At 40.8% G+C, this 15,650-nt stretch overlaps 1 protein-coding gene across 3 annotated transcripts; it reads right to left on the bottom strand.

The window, feature by feature from the left end:
- Positions 1-2,347: 2,347 nt before the first annotated feature.
- On the bottom strand, positions 2,348-12,614 carry LOC107374613 (butyrophilin subfamily 3 member A3). 3 transcript variants are annotated; one of them, XM_070548335.1, is made up of 6 exons: positions 12,386-12,614; positions 11,869-11,974; positions 11,323-11,649; positions 3,604-3,891; positions 3,412-3,525; positions 2,348-3,264 (listed from the first exon to the last, which is right to left on the bottom strand). In XM_070548335.1, the coding sequence occupies exons 1-6, from the start codon at positions 12,395-12,397 to the stop codon at positions 3,137-3,139; spliced, it is 975 nt and encodes a 324-aa protein (XP_070404436.1). In that variant the 5' UTR covers positions 12,398-12,614; the 3' UTR covers positions 2,348-3,136. The 3 variants fall into 3 exon arrangements, with proteins under 3 accessions (XP_070404436.1, XP_070404438.1, XP_070404437.1); XM_070548337.1 differs by lacking the exon at positions 12,386-12,614 and adding an exon at positions 12,114-12,340 and having other exon boundaries at positions 11,869-11,996; XM_070548336.1 differs by lacking the exon at positions 12,386-12,614 and adding an exon at positions 12,114-12,340.
- Between the last annotated feature and the right edge of the window lie 3,036 nt (positions 12,615-15,650).

The following is a 15,650-nucleotide window of genomic DNA, read 5'->3' as shown; positions in this document are numbered from 1 at the left end:
TTCGTGCAGAGACAGTGTGGTCGTCCGGTGGAAATGACAGATAGAGCTGGGGGTCGTCTGCATAGCAGTGGTAGGAGAAGCCATGTGATCAAATGATCTCACCCAGTGAGGTGGTGCATATGGCAAAGAGAAGAGGACCTAATACAGAGCCCTGGGGGACTCCTGTGGCAAGATGGTGCACAGTAGAGGATTGTCCAAGCCAAGATACAATGAATGATCATCCTGTGAGGTATGAGTCAAACCAGGCATGTGCTTTCTCTGTGATGCCCATGCTAGAGAGTGTGGACAAAATGAAGCCATGGTTGACAATGTCAAATGCTGCCGATAAGTCGAGCAGGATAAGCACTGAGGATTTGGCAGTCGCTCTAGCTTCTTTTAAGGATTCCGTCACTGCTAACAGAGCAGTTTCAGTGGAGTGTCCGTTTTTGAACCCAGACTGGTAAGGGTCAAGCAGAAAGTTTTGTGAGAGGTATTCTGTGATCTGCTTGAAAGCCACTTTTTCAATGATTTTGGACAGGAAAGGAAAGAGAGAGATAGGTCTGTAGTTCTCCACATGATTTGGAGGAAGAGATGAGTTTTTTTTTAGCAGCGGTTTAACCTGAGCATGCTTGAGAGAGGTGGGAAATGTACCGGATGTCAGTGATGCGTTGATCACATGCTGCGGCTACTGTAGGAGCAATAGCTTGGAGCAGCTTAGTCGGAATGGTGTCAAGTGGACGGGTGGCTGCACGTGAGAAGCTTGGACACACAGTTCTCAGTGAGAGGGGAAAAGAGGAAAATGAAGCAGTAGGGCTTGAGATGGTTGGACTAGAAGGAGTTTGTGGTAGCGAATGTTCAGGAGTGGCCAGTTGAGTAAACTGTTTGCTTATAGCTGCCACTTTGTCAGTGAAGAATGAGGCAAAGGTGTCAGATGATAGATTGTTGGTAGAAGGTGGAGATGGAGGGTTGAGCAGAGTTTTGAATGTCGAAAACAATTTCTGAGAGTCAGCAGAGCTGAGAATTTTGTCAGTGTAGACAGCTTTCTTTGCATCAGTGATGCTGGCAGAGAATGAGGACAGTAATTCATGAAATTTCAATTGATCACCAGGATCTTTTGTTTAGCGCCATTTCCGTTCCGCAGCTCTAAGATTGGTGCGTAGAGACCGGAGGTTGTCATTTAGCCAAGAGTGCAACTGAGAGGATCTAGCAGGTCTAGTGGCTAAAGGGCACACGTTGTTAAGACAAGAGCCGAGTGTGGAGCAGAGTGACTCGGTGGCATCATTCACTTCATAAGCAGAGAATGTGCTGGGAGATGGAAGAGTGGAGGCAACAAAAGAGGAGAAGTGGTTGGGTGCCAGATTACGGAGGTTGCGGCGGAATGAGACCAGTGGGGAGGAAGCAGTGGACCCCCCTTGTAGAGTCGTGCTGAAATGGATTAAGTAATGATCGGAAAGATGCAGCGGTGTGACGGAGATTGTGTCTATGGCACAGTTTCTGGTGAAAATGAGGTCAAGTGCTTTTCCAGCTTTGTGAGTTGGAGGATTTTGTACTAGTTTTAGATCAAATGATGACATTACTGACAGGAAGCCTGATGAGCTGGGATTGTCCAGGTGAATATTCATGTCTTCAAGGACCATTGTGGGAGAGTTGTGCTCAGGAATGGAGGAGAGCAGGGTGTCGAGTTCATCAAGAAAGTCTACGAGTTGACCTGGTTGGCGATATATGACAACCAAAAAGATTTTTTTTTCGGTACAGTTACCTGGATGGCGTGGTATTCAAAGGAGTTGTATTTAGTGATGGGTAGCAACTGACTGTGTATCCATTTGATGGAAATTAACACGTCCGTTCCACCACCTCGGCCAGATGCACGAGAAGTGTGGGAGAAAGTGTGGTTAACTGAGAGAGCAGATGGGGTAGCATTGTCACATGGTTTGATCCAGGTCTCAGTGAGAGCCAGTGCATCGAGTTACAGGTGGTTTGCATATGCGGTAATGAAGTCTGCTTTGTTTACAGCTGATTGGCAGTTCCAAAGTCCCATAGACAGGTAATGGTTTTAACGAGCGGAGGTTTTGAAGGTTGCAAAAGCAGTTTGCTGTGTGTGACCTTCCTCTGAAGACAGTGATCACAGGTATAGGTTAATGGCTCATTTTGCATGGTGTCGATGGATCAGCGTCTGGGTCGAGTTTGTTTTGCTCTGTGGACACGCGCAGGTAGACACGTGTGTCTTTACCCCGGAGTGTCTTCACACCGGAGGGGCTGAGACCGATGATGTGTTCCTGTCAAATTTTATGATGGATATATTTTCAGGGACAGCCAAGTTCCCAAAATATGGGGTGAAATATATTTTCAGCCAAAAAGTCATGCAGTAGAGGGTTAAATCATTTATTTAGTTTCTTAAGGACGTGGACGAATGAAAAACAATTTTAATGATTATATCTGATCATAATCAATCACTCTGAGTTTTTCATGCAGGCTGAACATGAAAAGAGTCGACACCTATCTGCTGCATTCATTTCTGATAGAAAACAGATGGTGAAACTCTAGGATTAGAAAGACCTGACACATCTACATCACACTGTCATGCAAACATTCATGGACTCACCCGTTTTTTAAAGTAGGTACCAAAACCAGAAAGCAGTCATTTTGATTTAAACAAAAACTATAATAATAACATCAATAATAATAATAATAATAATAATAATAATAATAATAATAATAATAATAATAATAATAATAATAATAATAATAACAGCAATAATAACAGCAATAATAAGAAGAAAAGAAGAAGAAGAACCTTCATAAAAAGAGAGATACTCATTTGACAAAACAAGTAAAGTTGGAGAATTTGTTTACTTCTCTTCCAAGTTGGAACTTGTTATTTTTTCATCTCCTCTTGTTTATTTTCTCTCTTTTTTTTCTACTCAAGTTTTTCATTTATTTCATGATTGTTTTTTGAAGGTCTAACTGTATCTCTTGATAACGTTTCTTTCTTTCATCTAGTCGAGCATTGTGCTCCATCACTATTTACTTCAGTATTAAGTCTGATCCAGTTTTTATCTTTTTATTCTCGTTTTGTTTTGTTCTGTTTCTGTTTCTTCTTGAAAGTCTTTAATTTTCTTGTTAAATCAGCATCATTCTATGCCTCCATCGTTTGGATTCAAGGTTTTTTCTCCAGCTCCCGTATTTGGGCATCATCTTGTAGTTTCTGGTTCTCGTGGTTTTGCAGCTCCACTCTCATCAGCTCTCTTTGCTCTTCAATTGTTTTGGTTGTTTCTTTTTTCTTTGCTGCAGAAACAAAAAGTTGACAAAGTGTAAGAATCTATATATGTGAAGTAAAGATTAAACCAACATAAATAACAGAAGAACTTCTTCATCATAAATAATGTAACATAAAATCATTTTAGAAGATCAGATGAAACAAGTTGAACTCACAGAGGTGTCTTTGTCTCCAGACCAGAACAGAAGCTGAAACCAGGAACAAGCAGCAGAACAGCACAGAGAAGCTGATAGAAACAGAACAGCTGGACCGGACCACAAAGAAATCATCTGAAGCACAAACAAGAATACATGTGTTATTTGTCTCCATAAGTGACCCGTTGGAGACTTCATGTCCGGGTCTTCTACCTGGAACATGGACGTGGGTTTCTCTGCTCTGCTTGAGGTCCTTCTGATGGATTCTACAGGTGATGGTGTTGTTGGGGCTTTTCTGCACAGTAACTCTGCTGCTGACAGCAAGAAGACCATCAGAACCTCTGGTTGTCTCTGTAGGTCCAGCTGAGAGGACGTGTCCCTCAGCGTCCAACCAGAGCAGCTCTGGTTCTGGCCACCAGGTTCCAGAGCTACAGTCCAACATCACTCCACTGCTGCCTTCATCAAGTCCTGCTAACCTGATCTCAGGTGAGGACACCGACCCTGGTGAGATAAGAGGTGGAGGAGTTAGTCAGTGTCTGACCTGCAGCAGAGACACCTCACTTTACAGTGTCAGAGAGAAATGTTATGAAAACATAAAACTATCAATAATGAGATCAGAGACCAATCAGGAGTCTAAAAGATAAAATAATTATTTTTAAGATAAATATAGAAATGTAAGAGGCTTTGTTTGAGTTTGATGTGGATGTAATATACAAAAGTCACCAAACGTAAATATAAACCATGTATCTGTTTTCTGTCAGTGTTTGGTTTCAAGAATTATGCGCCTAAGATTACTCATCTCAATCATTTCCTTATTGTGATGTCACAATAAGGAACATTGTCATGGTCTGTGTCTCTCCTCATGTGTCTGCTTGTGTTCTCCTTCCCTCAGTAAGTTCTCCTTTTGTGTCTCATAGCGCCCTCATGTGTCCGTTGTCAATGTCTCATTAATGTGTCTGTTGGGTATTTTTATAATTGTACCTTTTTGAGACCTAAAAGATGCCCATTACACATCATGAATCTCTGTGTTGGCTGTTCATAAAAAGGTTGAGCAAGGATGTTAATTGAGAAAACTTTGTACCTCTGTAACTTGAGAAGGCCCCGCCTTCTCCCCCCACCCTTTGCTTGAATAAAACCACTGAAGACTCTGAGGACTGGGGAAGTGGGCTACGTGAGGAGGATTCTGAACGCCTCACGCCGCAGCGGTGATCTAACAGAGCGGATTTCTTCATTCAGCCATTACAGGCAGGTCGGAGCCGCTCAGAGGGGATCCAACCGGGCGGTGAAGATTGCGCGCGGAGCCCACTTGATGCTGATGAGCTCACAACGCATGTGTAGAGGGTGACTGGGCAGGTTACACGGCTGCTGGAGAACAGGAAACCACAGAAGGAGCTAAGCGAATGAGAAGCTGGTCAAGGTATGGCGGGTAGGCACGGCTGTGCAGGAAATGGGAAGGAGTGGGGAGAAATGGAAGAGAGCGAGAGTGAAGTTCGCATTGAAGCGAGCTTTGGTCGGGAGTCGTTGAGAGGCAAGAGAGGATATTTGTCAGATGAAAGTATGATGAAGAAACGAAAGAAGGTGAATCCATGTGAAGATACTAACGATGTGGGCTTGGAATATAAGATTACTCTGAGATTCGGTGAGGGAAATGGTGTACACAGTATCAGTCCGGTTAAGCTGACAACTATTTTGAAGAATCAAGTGGGAGATATTAAAATGGCGAAAGTGCTGAGGGATGGGAACTTGTTGCTGGTGTGTCAGTCGGAGGAACAGAGGGAGAAGGCTCTGAAAATGAAGGATGTTGGGAAGCATAGGGTTGTCAGTGTGAGTAAGGTGGAGTCTGGAGGCCAAGGTCCACAGGGAGTGATTTGGGGAATTCCTGTTGAGTTGTCAGTGGATGACCTCAAAGCTAATATAAGGGGAGCTAAGGTTCTAGAAGTGAGACGACTAAGCGTCTTTCAGGATGGCGTCAAAAAAGAACTTGAAGCGGTCTTAGAGAGGTTTGAGGGAGAGGTTCTGCCCTATCAAGTCTTTTTGGGATGTTTATCGTATTCGGTGAGGGAGTTCGTTCCGAAGCCAATCAGATGTTACAAATGTCAGAGATTCGGACATGTGGCCAATGTCTGTAAGGGTAAGAAGAGGTGTCCCAGATGTGGGGAGGATCACGGATTTGAGGACTGTGGTAATAAACTGAAGCCCAAATGTTGTAACTGTGGCGGTGAGCATAGCGCTGCTTATGCTAGGTGTCACAGAATGAAAGCAGAGATGAATATTCAACGGGCGAAAGTCACAAATAAGATTTCTTATGCAGAGGCAGTGAAAATGGTTGGACGGACTGAAGGGCAAGAACAGGTGTTCGTATCGGAGGGGGAGAAAACGGACACTGAAGAAGTGAGAAGGGAGGGAGGGGACCGAGTTTGGATCGATTTGAAAAAAACTTGTTACTTTCGTTGCAGGGGTTATTAATGCTACAATGGAGTCAAAGTCTAAGACTGAAAGAATCCAAATTGTTGTTAAAGCAGCTGCCCATCATTTTAACTTGAGCGAGTTGTCTTGGGAAGAAATCAGACAAAACTTGAGTACTCAGTCGACTTCAGATGGTGGAGGGTCGGGTTAAATGGTATTGATAGTGCAATGGAATGCAAGGAGTTTGATTGCGAATGGACAGGAATTGAAGAAATGGACAGGAATGTCTTACTGAAACACCTGATATGATCTGTATTCAGGAGACGTGGTTGCATACCAATATAGATTTTAAATTGTTATCGTACGATATAATTAGGAAGGATAGGGAAATTGGGATAGGGGGTGGATGTGCAATTTTTGTCAGGAATGGTTTAAGGTATAGAGTTGTCAAAATAGGGAAGGGTGAAGAGTTCGTTGGAATAGAAATATTTACAGATAGTGGGAATTTGTATGTAGTGAATTATTATAATCCATGTAAGAAACTAGAACTGAATGCCATGAAAATGTTGCTAGAATTTCGTTGTAAGAATGTATTGGTGTGTGGTGACTTTAATGCACATAACACACTGTGGGGAGGAAAGAAAACAGATTGAAATGGGGAGGTGGTTGAGGAATTAATGGATGAGATGAATTTAGTATGTTTGAATGATGGACGAGGAACAAGAATGGATGTCAACTCGGGTATTACGTCGGCGATAGACCTTACTTTAACTTGTAGTGCATTGGCTGGGAAAAGTGAATGGGAGGTCCAGGACACTTTGATGGGCAGTGACCATTATCCGATTTTAATTAAGATTGGGGGCTTTAAGGATTTGACTGGTGAAATTAGGGAGGAACGGTGGGTGTTTAGAAGGGCAAATTGGGAAGAATTTAGATGTATTTGTGAAGAGAATCAAGTTAAGGTGCAAATGGGAAATTGTGTTGAAGAGGTGGAACAGACGTTTAGGAAAGTACTCATTGAAGCAGCGGCTGACACAATTCCAAAAAGTAAGGGTACTATGAAAAGGAGATGTGTGCCTTGGTGGACTGCTGAATGTGAAGAGGTCATTAGAGAGAGGAATAGGAGTTTGAAGGAATTAAAGAAGACTCATACTTATGATAACTTAGTGACATATAAGAGATTACAGGCTGTGGTGAGAAGAACAATCAAAAGTGCTAAGAGGGAAAGTTGGAGAAATTTTTGTGATGGTATCGGCCGTACGACACCAGTCAGTGAGGTTTAGGGGATGATTAAGAAGATGAAAGGGATATACAGGGAGAGGAGTTGTTCGGTTTTAAGTTTTTCAGGTGAAATGTTTGTTAAAAATGAAGACAAAGCGGAACTGTTTGCCAAGACGTTTGTTGCAGTACATAGTGATGATAATTTATCAGCTGATCGGAGAACTAAAAGGGAGGGAACTCGGGAGAAGTTTGAAGGGGCGTATGAGGGAGGTCATAAACTGTCTGTGTTAGACGTTCCTTTTAGTATGGTGGAATTAGAACATGCTTTAGGGAAAAGTAAAGATTCTGCTCCGGGTGCAGATGGGGTCACAGATGGGATGATTACGCTTTTAGGTACTAAAATGAAAAGGACGTTGTTGGATCTATATAATAAAGTTTGGTTGGAGGGGTTAATACCGAAGAATTGGAAAGAGGCGATTATTATACCTATTTTGAAACCTGGTAGAGAGTCAACTGACCCGGGAAATTATAGACCGATAGCTCTTACTGCGCATATGGGCAAAATTATGGAAAGGATGATTTACGAGAGGTTGTCTTACTATCTTGAAAGTAATAAATTGATTACGAAATGTCAAAGTGGATTTAGGAAAGGGAGGAGTACGATGGATCCCATTGTTTGTTTAGAGAATGAAGTTAGAATTGCGCAAAGGAATAAAGAAAGTTTGGTGGTGGTATTTTTTGATATAGAAAAGGCTTATGATATGGTTTGGAAGGAAGGATTATTAATAAAATTACAGAGGTTGGGGATATTTGGTAGGGTTTATGATTGGGTTAAACAATTTTTATTTCGTAGATCTATACGAGTAAAAATAGGGAAGGTCGTATCGAAAAGTTATTTAGTTGAGAATGGAACGCCTCAAGGCAGTATAATTAGTCCGTTGTTGTTTTCTATTATGATTAATGATGTTTTTGACGACGTACGGTATGATTTTGGCAGGGCACTATTTGCGGATGATGGGATGTTGTGGAAAAGAGGACGAAATGTCAGACACGTGCAACAGAAATTGCAAGCTGAAATCTCCAAGGTAGAACAATGGTCGTATGATTGGGGTTTTAAGTTCTCGGTTGTTAAAACAAAATGTTTGGTGTTTACGAAGAAGAGAAAGGTGGAAATGAATCTCCGTTTATATGGTGAGATCATAGAACAGGTGAACAGTTTTAGATATTTGGGGGTTGTTTTTGACAGTAAGTTAACTTGGAAAGAAAATGTGTGTAATATTGAGGAAAGATGTAAAAAAGTTTTAAATGTCATGAGGTGTCTAAAAGGTTATGCTTGGGGTGCTAGTGTAAAAGCTTTGAAACATATATACAACAATGATTAGATCGGTACTGGATTATGGGAGTATTGTGTATAGCTCGGCATGTAAAACTTTGTTGCTGAGGATTGAAAGAATACAAAATCAGGCCTTGAGAATTTGTTGTGGGGCGATTAAAACGTCACCTGTAACGTCTCTGCAAGTTGAAATGGGAGAAACGCCAATAGGACTGAGGTTTAAGAAAAATTTACTGAACTATTGGGCTAGTATTCAAGGGTGTTCACGGGATGACCATTTGGTTAAAGATGTATTGTCTTTGTATGGGGAATATGGGTTTGGACGTGGTGATTGCGTGCTTGAGAAAGCAACCACATTAGCAGAAGGGTATAACTTAACTGGTATTACATTTGTAAATAAGTTTTTATGTTCAGTGACTCCATATTGGTTTTTACCTAGGTGTGATATTGACTTTTATCTTAAAAATATGATGTGTATGAATAAGGGTAAAGGTAATTGGGATAGTATTTTGAATGATAGGTTAGATAGTGTTCATAAAAATTGTATTCCAGTCTTTACAGATGGATCGAAAGACTCTGTGAGTGGGAGGACGGGTTGTTCTTTCTATATTCCGGTGGTGGGTAAAGGGGTGAAAATTAGAACTCCAGATGGTATGTCAGTTTTTACAGTTGAAATGCTGGCAATTTATTTTTGTTTGGATTGGATTGAGCAACATAGATTTAGAAATTGTATAATATGTACGGATTCTTTATCAGTTTTGTTGGCACTTCATTCAAGAAGTAATGAAAATAGAGTTGATATTTTTCTAGAAATATTTGAATGCCTATTTCGGTTGTGTGCCTTAGGGATTGAAATAAGATTTATGTGGGTACCAGCGCACAGAGGGATAGAAGGTAATGAATTAGCAGATTATTACGCAAAGCAAGCAGTAAAGTTAGAAGTAGTGAAACCGATCCCTTTTAGCAGTAACGAAGTGAAGTCAATGATTAAGGATAGAATTATGAATGAATGGCAGGACATGTGGGTAAGGGATAAAAAGGGCCGACATTTATTTAATATACAGAACGTAGTAGGTAAAAGGTCGTTTAAGGAGTTACATAATAGGGAACAAACAATAATAACGAGATTGAGATTAGGACATTCGGGATTGAACAGCACTTTGCATATTTTGGGAAAACATCAAACAGGCCTTTGTGATTGTGGGACAGAACAGGAAATGGTAGAACATGTTTTGTGTTTTTGTAGTAAGTTTGATGTAATTAGGGGTGAATTTATAGATAGGTTGAAAGATAAAGGATGTGGCCTTTGGAATTTGAGAACGTTGTTGAATGTCAGTGGGTCCAATTATAAGTTGGTGCTAGAGTTTCTTAGGAAAATTAAGGTATTTAGTAGAATTTAGTTTTTTTTATTATTTTTCTATGTATATATATATATATATATATATATATATATATATATATATATATATATATATATATATATATATATATTTTTTTTTTTTTTTCTCTCTCCTCGCTCTGACTCACACTCCTGCACAGTAGGTGGCGGTAATGCACCTTAAGTTGGTTGCCACCCGCCATTTAAACCGGAAAGGAAGAAGAAGAAGAAGGACTGGGGAAGTCGCCTGGCAGCTAGCTCTGGAGAGAGCTATGTGTCATTTCGGTGATCTCCCCCTCATTTGGCTAATTCAGTGTAAAATGTCTTCCTTGTTGTCATGTGTGTTTATTTCAGGTTCCAGGGTTATGGAGGTTAAATATTATCTACCAGATAATTGAAGAATGCAGGTATACAGAGCAGGTGAGGAGAAAGCTTTGAGGCTGGAGCAGAGTGGGGGCTGGTTGAGCCACACACATGGACATGGGGCCTGGTTGAGCCACACACACATGGACATTACAAATAATCAATTTACTCTCTCTCTCTCTCTATCAAAGGGTGTGTCGTCCTTTAAGGTAATATAGGATGAAATCAAATTACCTATCAGTGTCTCTTTGTGTTCTTCATGTGTCTCCTGTTTGTAGCCCTTTAGATCATTCCTCCCAGGTCCTGTGTTCATTCAGTCATCCCCAGCCCCTCCAGGTGTTCCTTCACGTTCTGTGTCCTTGTAGCTCCAGCCTTTTTTGTCACCAAGTCCCTCCTGGTTTTCTTCATGTCTATTAGTCTCCCCACATTAATTTCTATAGGTCTTTTATTTCAGTTGTGCGTGTGTGTGTGTGTGTGTGTGTCCTTCCCTCAGCTCGGTGTGTGTGTGTGTGTGTGTGTGTGTGTGTGTGTGTGTGTGTGTCCTTCCCTCAGCTCGGTGTGTGTGTGTGTGTCCTTCCCCAGCTCGGTGTATGTGTGTGTGTGTGTGTGTGTCCTTCGCCAGTCAGGTCTGGTGTCCTCCCCTGCTCCTTTCTGCTCCTCTCAATTAACGGTTTGACCTGTGCCAGTTCCCCACACACCTGCTCCTCATCTCCTATCACTCCTGCCCCAGTGTATAAAACCCAGTCCATGTCTCAGTGTTGCGTCGGTCCATTGTGGTACTCTGTCAGTCTTCTCGTGTCTCTAATGTTTGGATCTCTAGTTCAGTAATTGGACATTTTTGGATTTTTGGCTCCCAGCCTTTGGATTTGGGTTCTTCCTAAATAAAGGATTTTTCTTAATTTTCACTCCTGCCTCGTGTCATCCTGGGTATCTGCATTTTGGGTCCTAACCATCCTCCTGGCTCCTATCGTGACAAACATTAGCGTAGATCCCACCACCTGTCAGCAATAGAGGAGCAGTAGCTTTATTCTGAGTTCCTCCAAAGTTGCTGAACTCCCAGTTTCAACAGCCAATCAGGGATTGTGTGGGCGTGGTCAGCAAAATTTTTTTGAATAAAAGTAACAGCCCCCTGAAACGGGTCCATTTAAATCCATTTAAAACTCAAACTGAAAAAACAGAATAAATATCTAAATACAAAACTTGTTGAGGACAAAATTTTCCCTTTACTCACCAACAAACAGCTCAACAAAATATTCTTTTCTGTCTTTTGGAAAGTAGCATCTGTATCTTCCACCGTCAGAGAATCTGACTTCTGAGAGCTTCAGTGAAGCGTCTCCATGTTTCAGTTTAGAAGCCGACAGCGATGCTCGTTCATTTCTATGTCCATGCTCCCGGCCCTCGTGCCACACATGCACAAATGTGTGTCTCAGGTCCAGTTTCTCCCACTTCACCGTCATCAGAGAAGCATCTTTAGGAGGCTTCAGGAGGCACGGCAGCAAGACGTCATCACCAACCATCGCTGTTATGGTCTGAGGCAGATCCTTGACCGCAGATTGACCTGCAACATAAAATCTGCTGTTTTATAACTTGAAATGAATCATTTGTCCACAGCCCTTTAAGAAAGACTGAACTAAAGCTGGCTCAAGCCGGATTGGTAACATTTAAAAGATACTGGTTTGGACTGCTTCAACGTACACAACATAACAGCTAGCCACATGCAGCATGTTGCTCCAGCAGAACTGGGCTAATGCTAAGAGTTGGTTCTAATAAAACTTACCTGTCCAGGTGTGGGTCAGGAGAAGAATCTGAAAAACCACAGCAGTCCCAGTCTGAAGGTTTAAAGATGACTTCCCTGGCTGGTGGCCCATCCTGGAGACCGTACTCTTCAATCAGACACGTACAAAACTATATCAGGTTTAAAATGAGCCACAGAAGAACTGATGATGTAACCAGGAACTAAACTGCACACATTTATCATCAAATGATCTAAATGTGTTTCTCAACACAAAACCCTCACATTACCTGAATCAGCAGGTTCTTTCTGATGCCTCTTATAATAGTTTACTAAAAATAAAACCGTGTTTAAGACCTCTGCAGCAACGACAGACAGAAAACTTCATGGAAGGAAAAATTTCCTTGTTTCTTATCAATCGTGTTCCTCAATGCTCAAAGTCCTCAGATAAAGTAAACGTCGGTCAGAGCTGTGGAAGGTTTCTCTTTTGTTTTTCAAATGAAAACGCCAGTCTCCTTTTAAACCCTGGTAAAATTAAAAATAACAACCAGATCCCACTCACCCTTGTACGCATCACTAAATTCAATTCATTTATTTATATAGCACCAAGTCACAGAGTCGTCTCAAGGCATTTCACACAGTGAACGTTCCAATACAGGTCAGTTCATTAAGCCAATCAGAAAAAAGTTTCCTATATAAGGAACCCAGCAGGTTGCATCAAGTCACTGACTAGTGTCAATACTCAAAAGAAGGAAATTAAATTAATTCTAAAACAAGTCACTTAACCCTGTAGGAACAAAGTAATGCCCAACGCTAAAAGCTGCCCTAGTTCAGGCTCTCCAGTTAATAAACTGTGTGAAACAAATGTGAAAGAAAAAAACGGTAAACTGGACGCTACCGGAAAAGGTTGTACAGATAGATAGATAATCTTTATTGACAGACTCTTAGGTCCAGATAAAATACATATAAAACAACAGATCAATGAAACAAAATAGATAAGTAGAAATAAAAAGATAACAGCATAAAATTGAATAAAAATCTAAATGTAATTAAAAACACCCTGTCGCTCTGATTATTATATTTGACTCTTAAATAAAAAATACGATCACTGCTATATTTTACTCCAAGGCTAAAATGAAAGCAGATGATTCTGTAGGAGTAAAGATGAACAGATAAAATACAAGCTGTGAAGTTGAAAATAAAAGCTAAACAAGAAGTTATAAGGGGTTCAAGTATGAAGTCAAACTAAGAATTCAAAAGAGAATGGTGCATTTGCTGTGTGTGTGTGGGAGTTCAGTCTGTGTGTGTGTGTCAGAAAATGCCTTTGAAGAGTATACTGGAAGTCTGTGTGTGTCTGTCTGAGCACAATCTGTGTGTGTGATGGGGCAAAGTTGGTATACGGTACTGACATGGTTTCCTAAATAACGGCTTCGATAATTGCTTTCAATATCAACCTGATTCTGATTGTAGTAACAATTGTCCTCAAAATAACGGGGGTTTTCCACCTGAGTGAAGTTGCCCCCCCACCTTCTTCATACCCAACAAAAGTGGTATCAAACGTTTGTGCTACGTTTGTGCTACGTTTGTGCTACGTTTGTGCTGCTAAAATTTTCGTTTGTGCTGCTTTCATTTGGAAACCAAAAGTTTCTAAAGCTCAACCAGCCCCTTTCTTTAATATAACATTTTAAAGATATTAATAAAATTCCATCCATCCATCTATTCGCTTCCACTTATCCTTCTAAGGGTCGCGTGTGGCCGATGGAACCTATCCGAGCTGTCACAGGGCAAGAGGCAGGGTACATCCTGGACAGGTTGCCAGTCTGTCACAGGGCCAACACAAGGGACAGACATCCATTTACACTCACAGCTATGGGCAATTTGGATTAACCAATTAACCCATCCCCACAAGCTGCATGTCTTTGGAGAGAACCCACGCAAACACGGGGAGACCATGAAAACTCCACACAGAAAGACCCTGTAACAGTGCTAACCACTGTGCTGCCGTAATAATAACATTAAATAACATTCATGAAGAAATTTAAAGGGGCATGCCAGTAGGTGCGTATCAGTTTATAACTAGATAAGGTATTTTGAGCCAATAAGCTGGTTGTGGATCACTGACTACCATGTTTCTTACCATTACCTTACTCCATCTAGTGTGATACCAGCAGGGTATATGGTAAAATGCTAATGGTTGTTAAAACATTAACCTAATAATATGTGAACTGTAGCTTTTAAGTCAAATGCTAATATTAACAAAAGTGCTGTCATTTGCATGTGGGCTGTCATGAGCAAGTTGTATAAAATTAACATACACAGGAGTGCACTTCAGTGATTCAGCAAATCTGAACTCAAAGGCTCCAAACAGCCTGCAGAACTGTGAATCTTATGTAACTGTCAATGTTACCTGAAAGGGCCAAACTATATATTTTTTTGCAAAGTCAAACTTCTGTAGCCATGGTCACAAAGGGCTATTAAATGAGTGGACTATTAAACACGTGTGGGATTGACACAGACACAGATTTATCTCAACAGAGCCTAGATTTATCTACAAGTATTTTGATGATGAGCTATGAACATTGACTAAATTCATTTTTATACCGATCAAATGAATTTTGAACTAGATCTTGTTAAGGATAAACTGGTACAACTCTGCCAAAAAAAAAAAACATAGCGACCTGTGTTTGGTTTGTGATCACAAGGGGGTGCTATCACACACATTCTACTTCTGAGAGAAAAAAACAAGAGTTGAAGAAAACATGTGCTAGCTAACTTATCTGCATTTTTAAGCTAGATTCCAACAGCAACAGCAATCATCAACACTTCAATTCACTACGTCAAAACAGTGTATCAAAGTAAGTAATTTTATGTCCACTTAAAGATGTAGAATTAAAGTTATAACCAAATCATAGCGGTATTATATCACATTTTTAATTTTTGCTTGACAGATGCCAAAGAAATCAGTCGTGGATAAAATTGCAGTATTTGAAGTCCTTTGCGCTTCTAAAGAAGAAGTCATAAAAAATGGAAAATTTTTCAACTCCAAGTGATGACATTTGGCAAAATCTATGCAAACAACTTGGTGAAAAGATGACACCAAAAGCTCTTTACACTTTTGTTAAATTAAACAGACACAATGTATGGGCTGCTCTGGATTACAGTGATGAAGAGACTGACTGACACAGACACCAGTGACAATGATAATGATTTTGAAGAAAGCAGCTCTCCTTTTCAAAACAAAGATGGCAAGTGTCACATTGCGGGTGTGGAGATGATGGACCAAGTGTGGTGGAGCAGATTAGGAGGTACAGATGCAGGCTTCAGGTAAAGTAAAATGGTTTTACTGGTGGAACGGGAACGAACAGTACAAGACAACGATGACAAAAAACTACAATGATCTGACAAAGACTGATAAAAGGAGGGAGGTATAAATACACAGGGCAAATGAGGAACACATGGGCAGGTAAACAAGGGGCAGGTGAAAACAATAAGGACTAATCAAGGGCAGGAGAGAGACACAGTCAGGGAGGCAGGGGCAGACCGTGACAGCAAGACGTTCAATGTGGAGCTCCCATTTGAACAGTGGATGCATATGATTCCATACAAAGTCACATACAAAAAGAATACTTTCAAGAAACGGGAATACACCCATTTTGAAGCCAGGTACATGGAGTCATGTTGTAAACCAGGGAATCTGGAAAGAGGTTAAAAGTACATGCACCATTACTTTTAAACGAGCCAAGGTGTACCCCAGAACTGTATCTTGTTTTATTAAAATCAGAGGCTTTTGCAAAGAGCGTAGTGGCCAGCTGTACATTACATGTGAA

The sequence above is a fragment of the Nothobranchius furzeri genome, chromosome 2, assembly GCF_043380555.1.
Source record: "Nothobranchius furzeri strain GRZ-AD chromosome 2, NfurGRZ-RIMD1, whole genome shotgun sequence".
Classification (NCBI taxonomy): Eukaryota; Metazoa; Chordata; class Actinopteri; order Cyprinodontiformes; family Nothobranchiidae; genus Nothobranchius; species Nothobranchius furzeri.
Note: the sequence above shows the minus strand (reverse complement) of the source record. Positions and strands in the feature narration are given on the sequence as shown.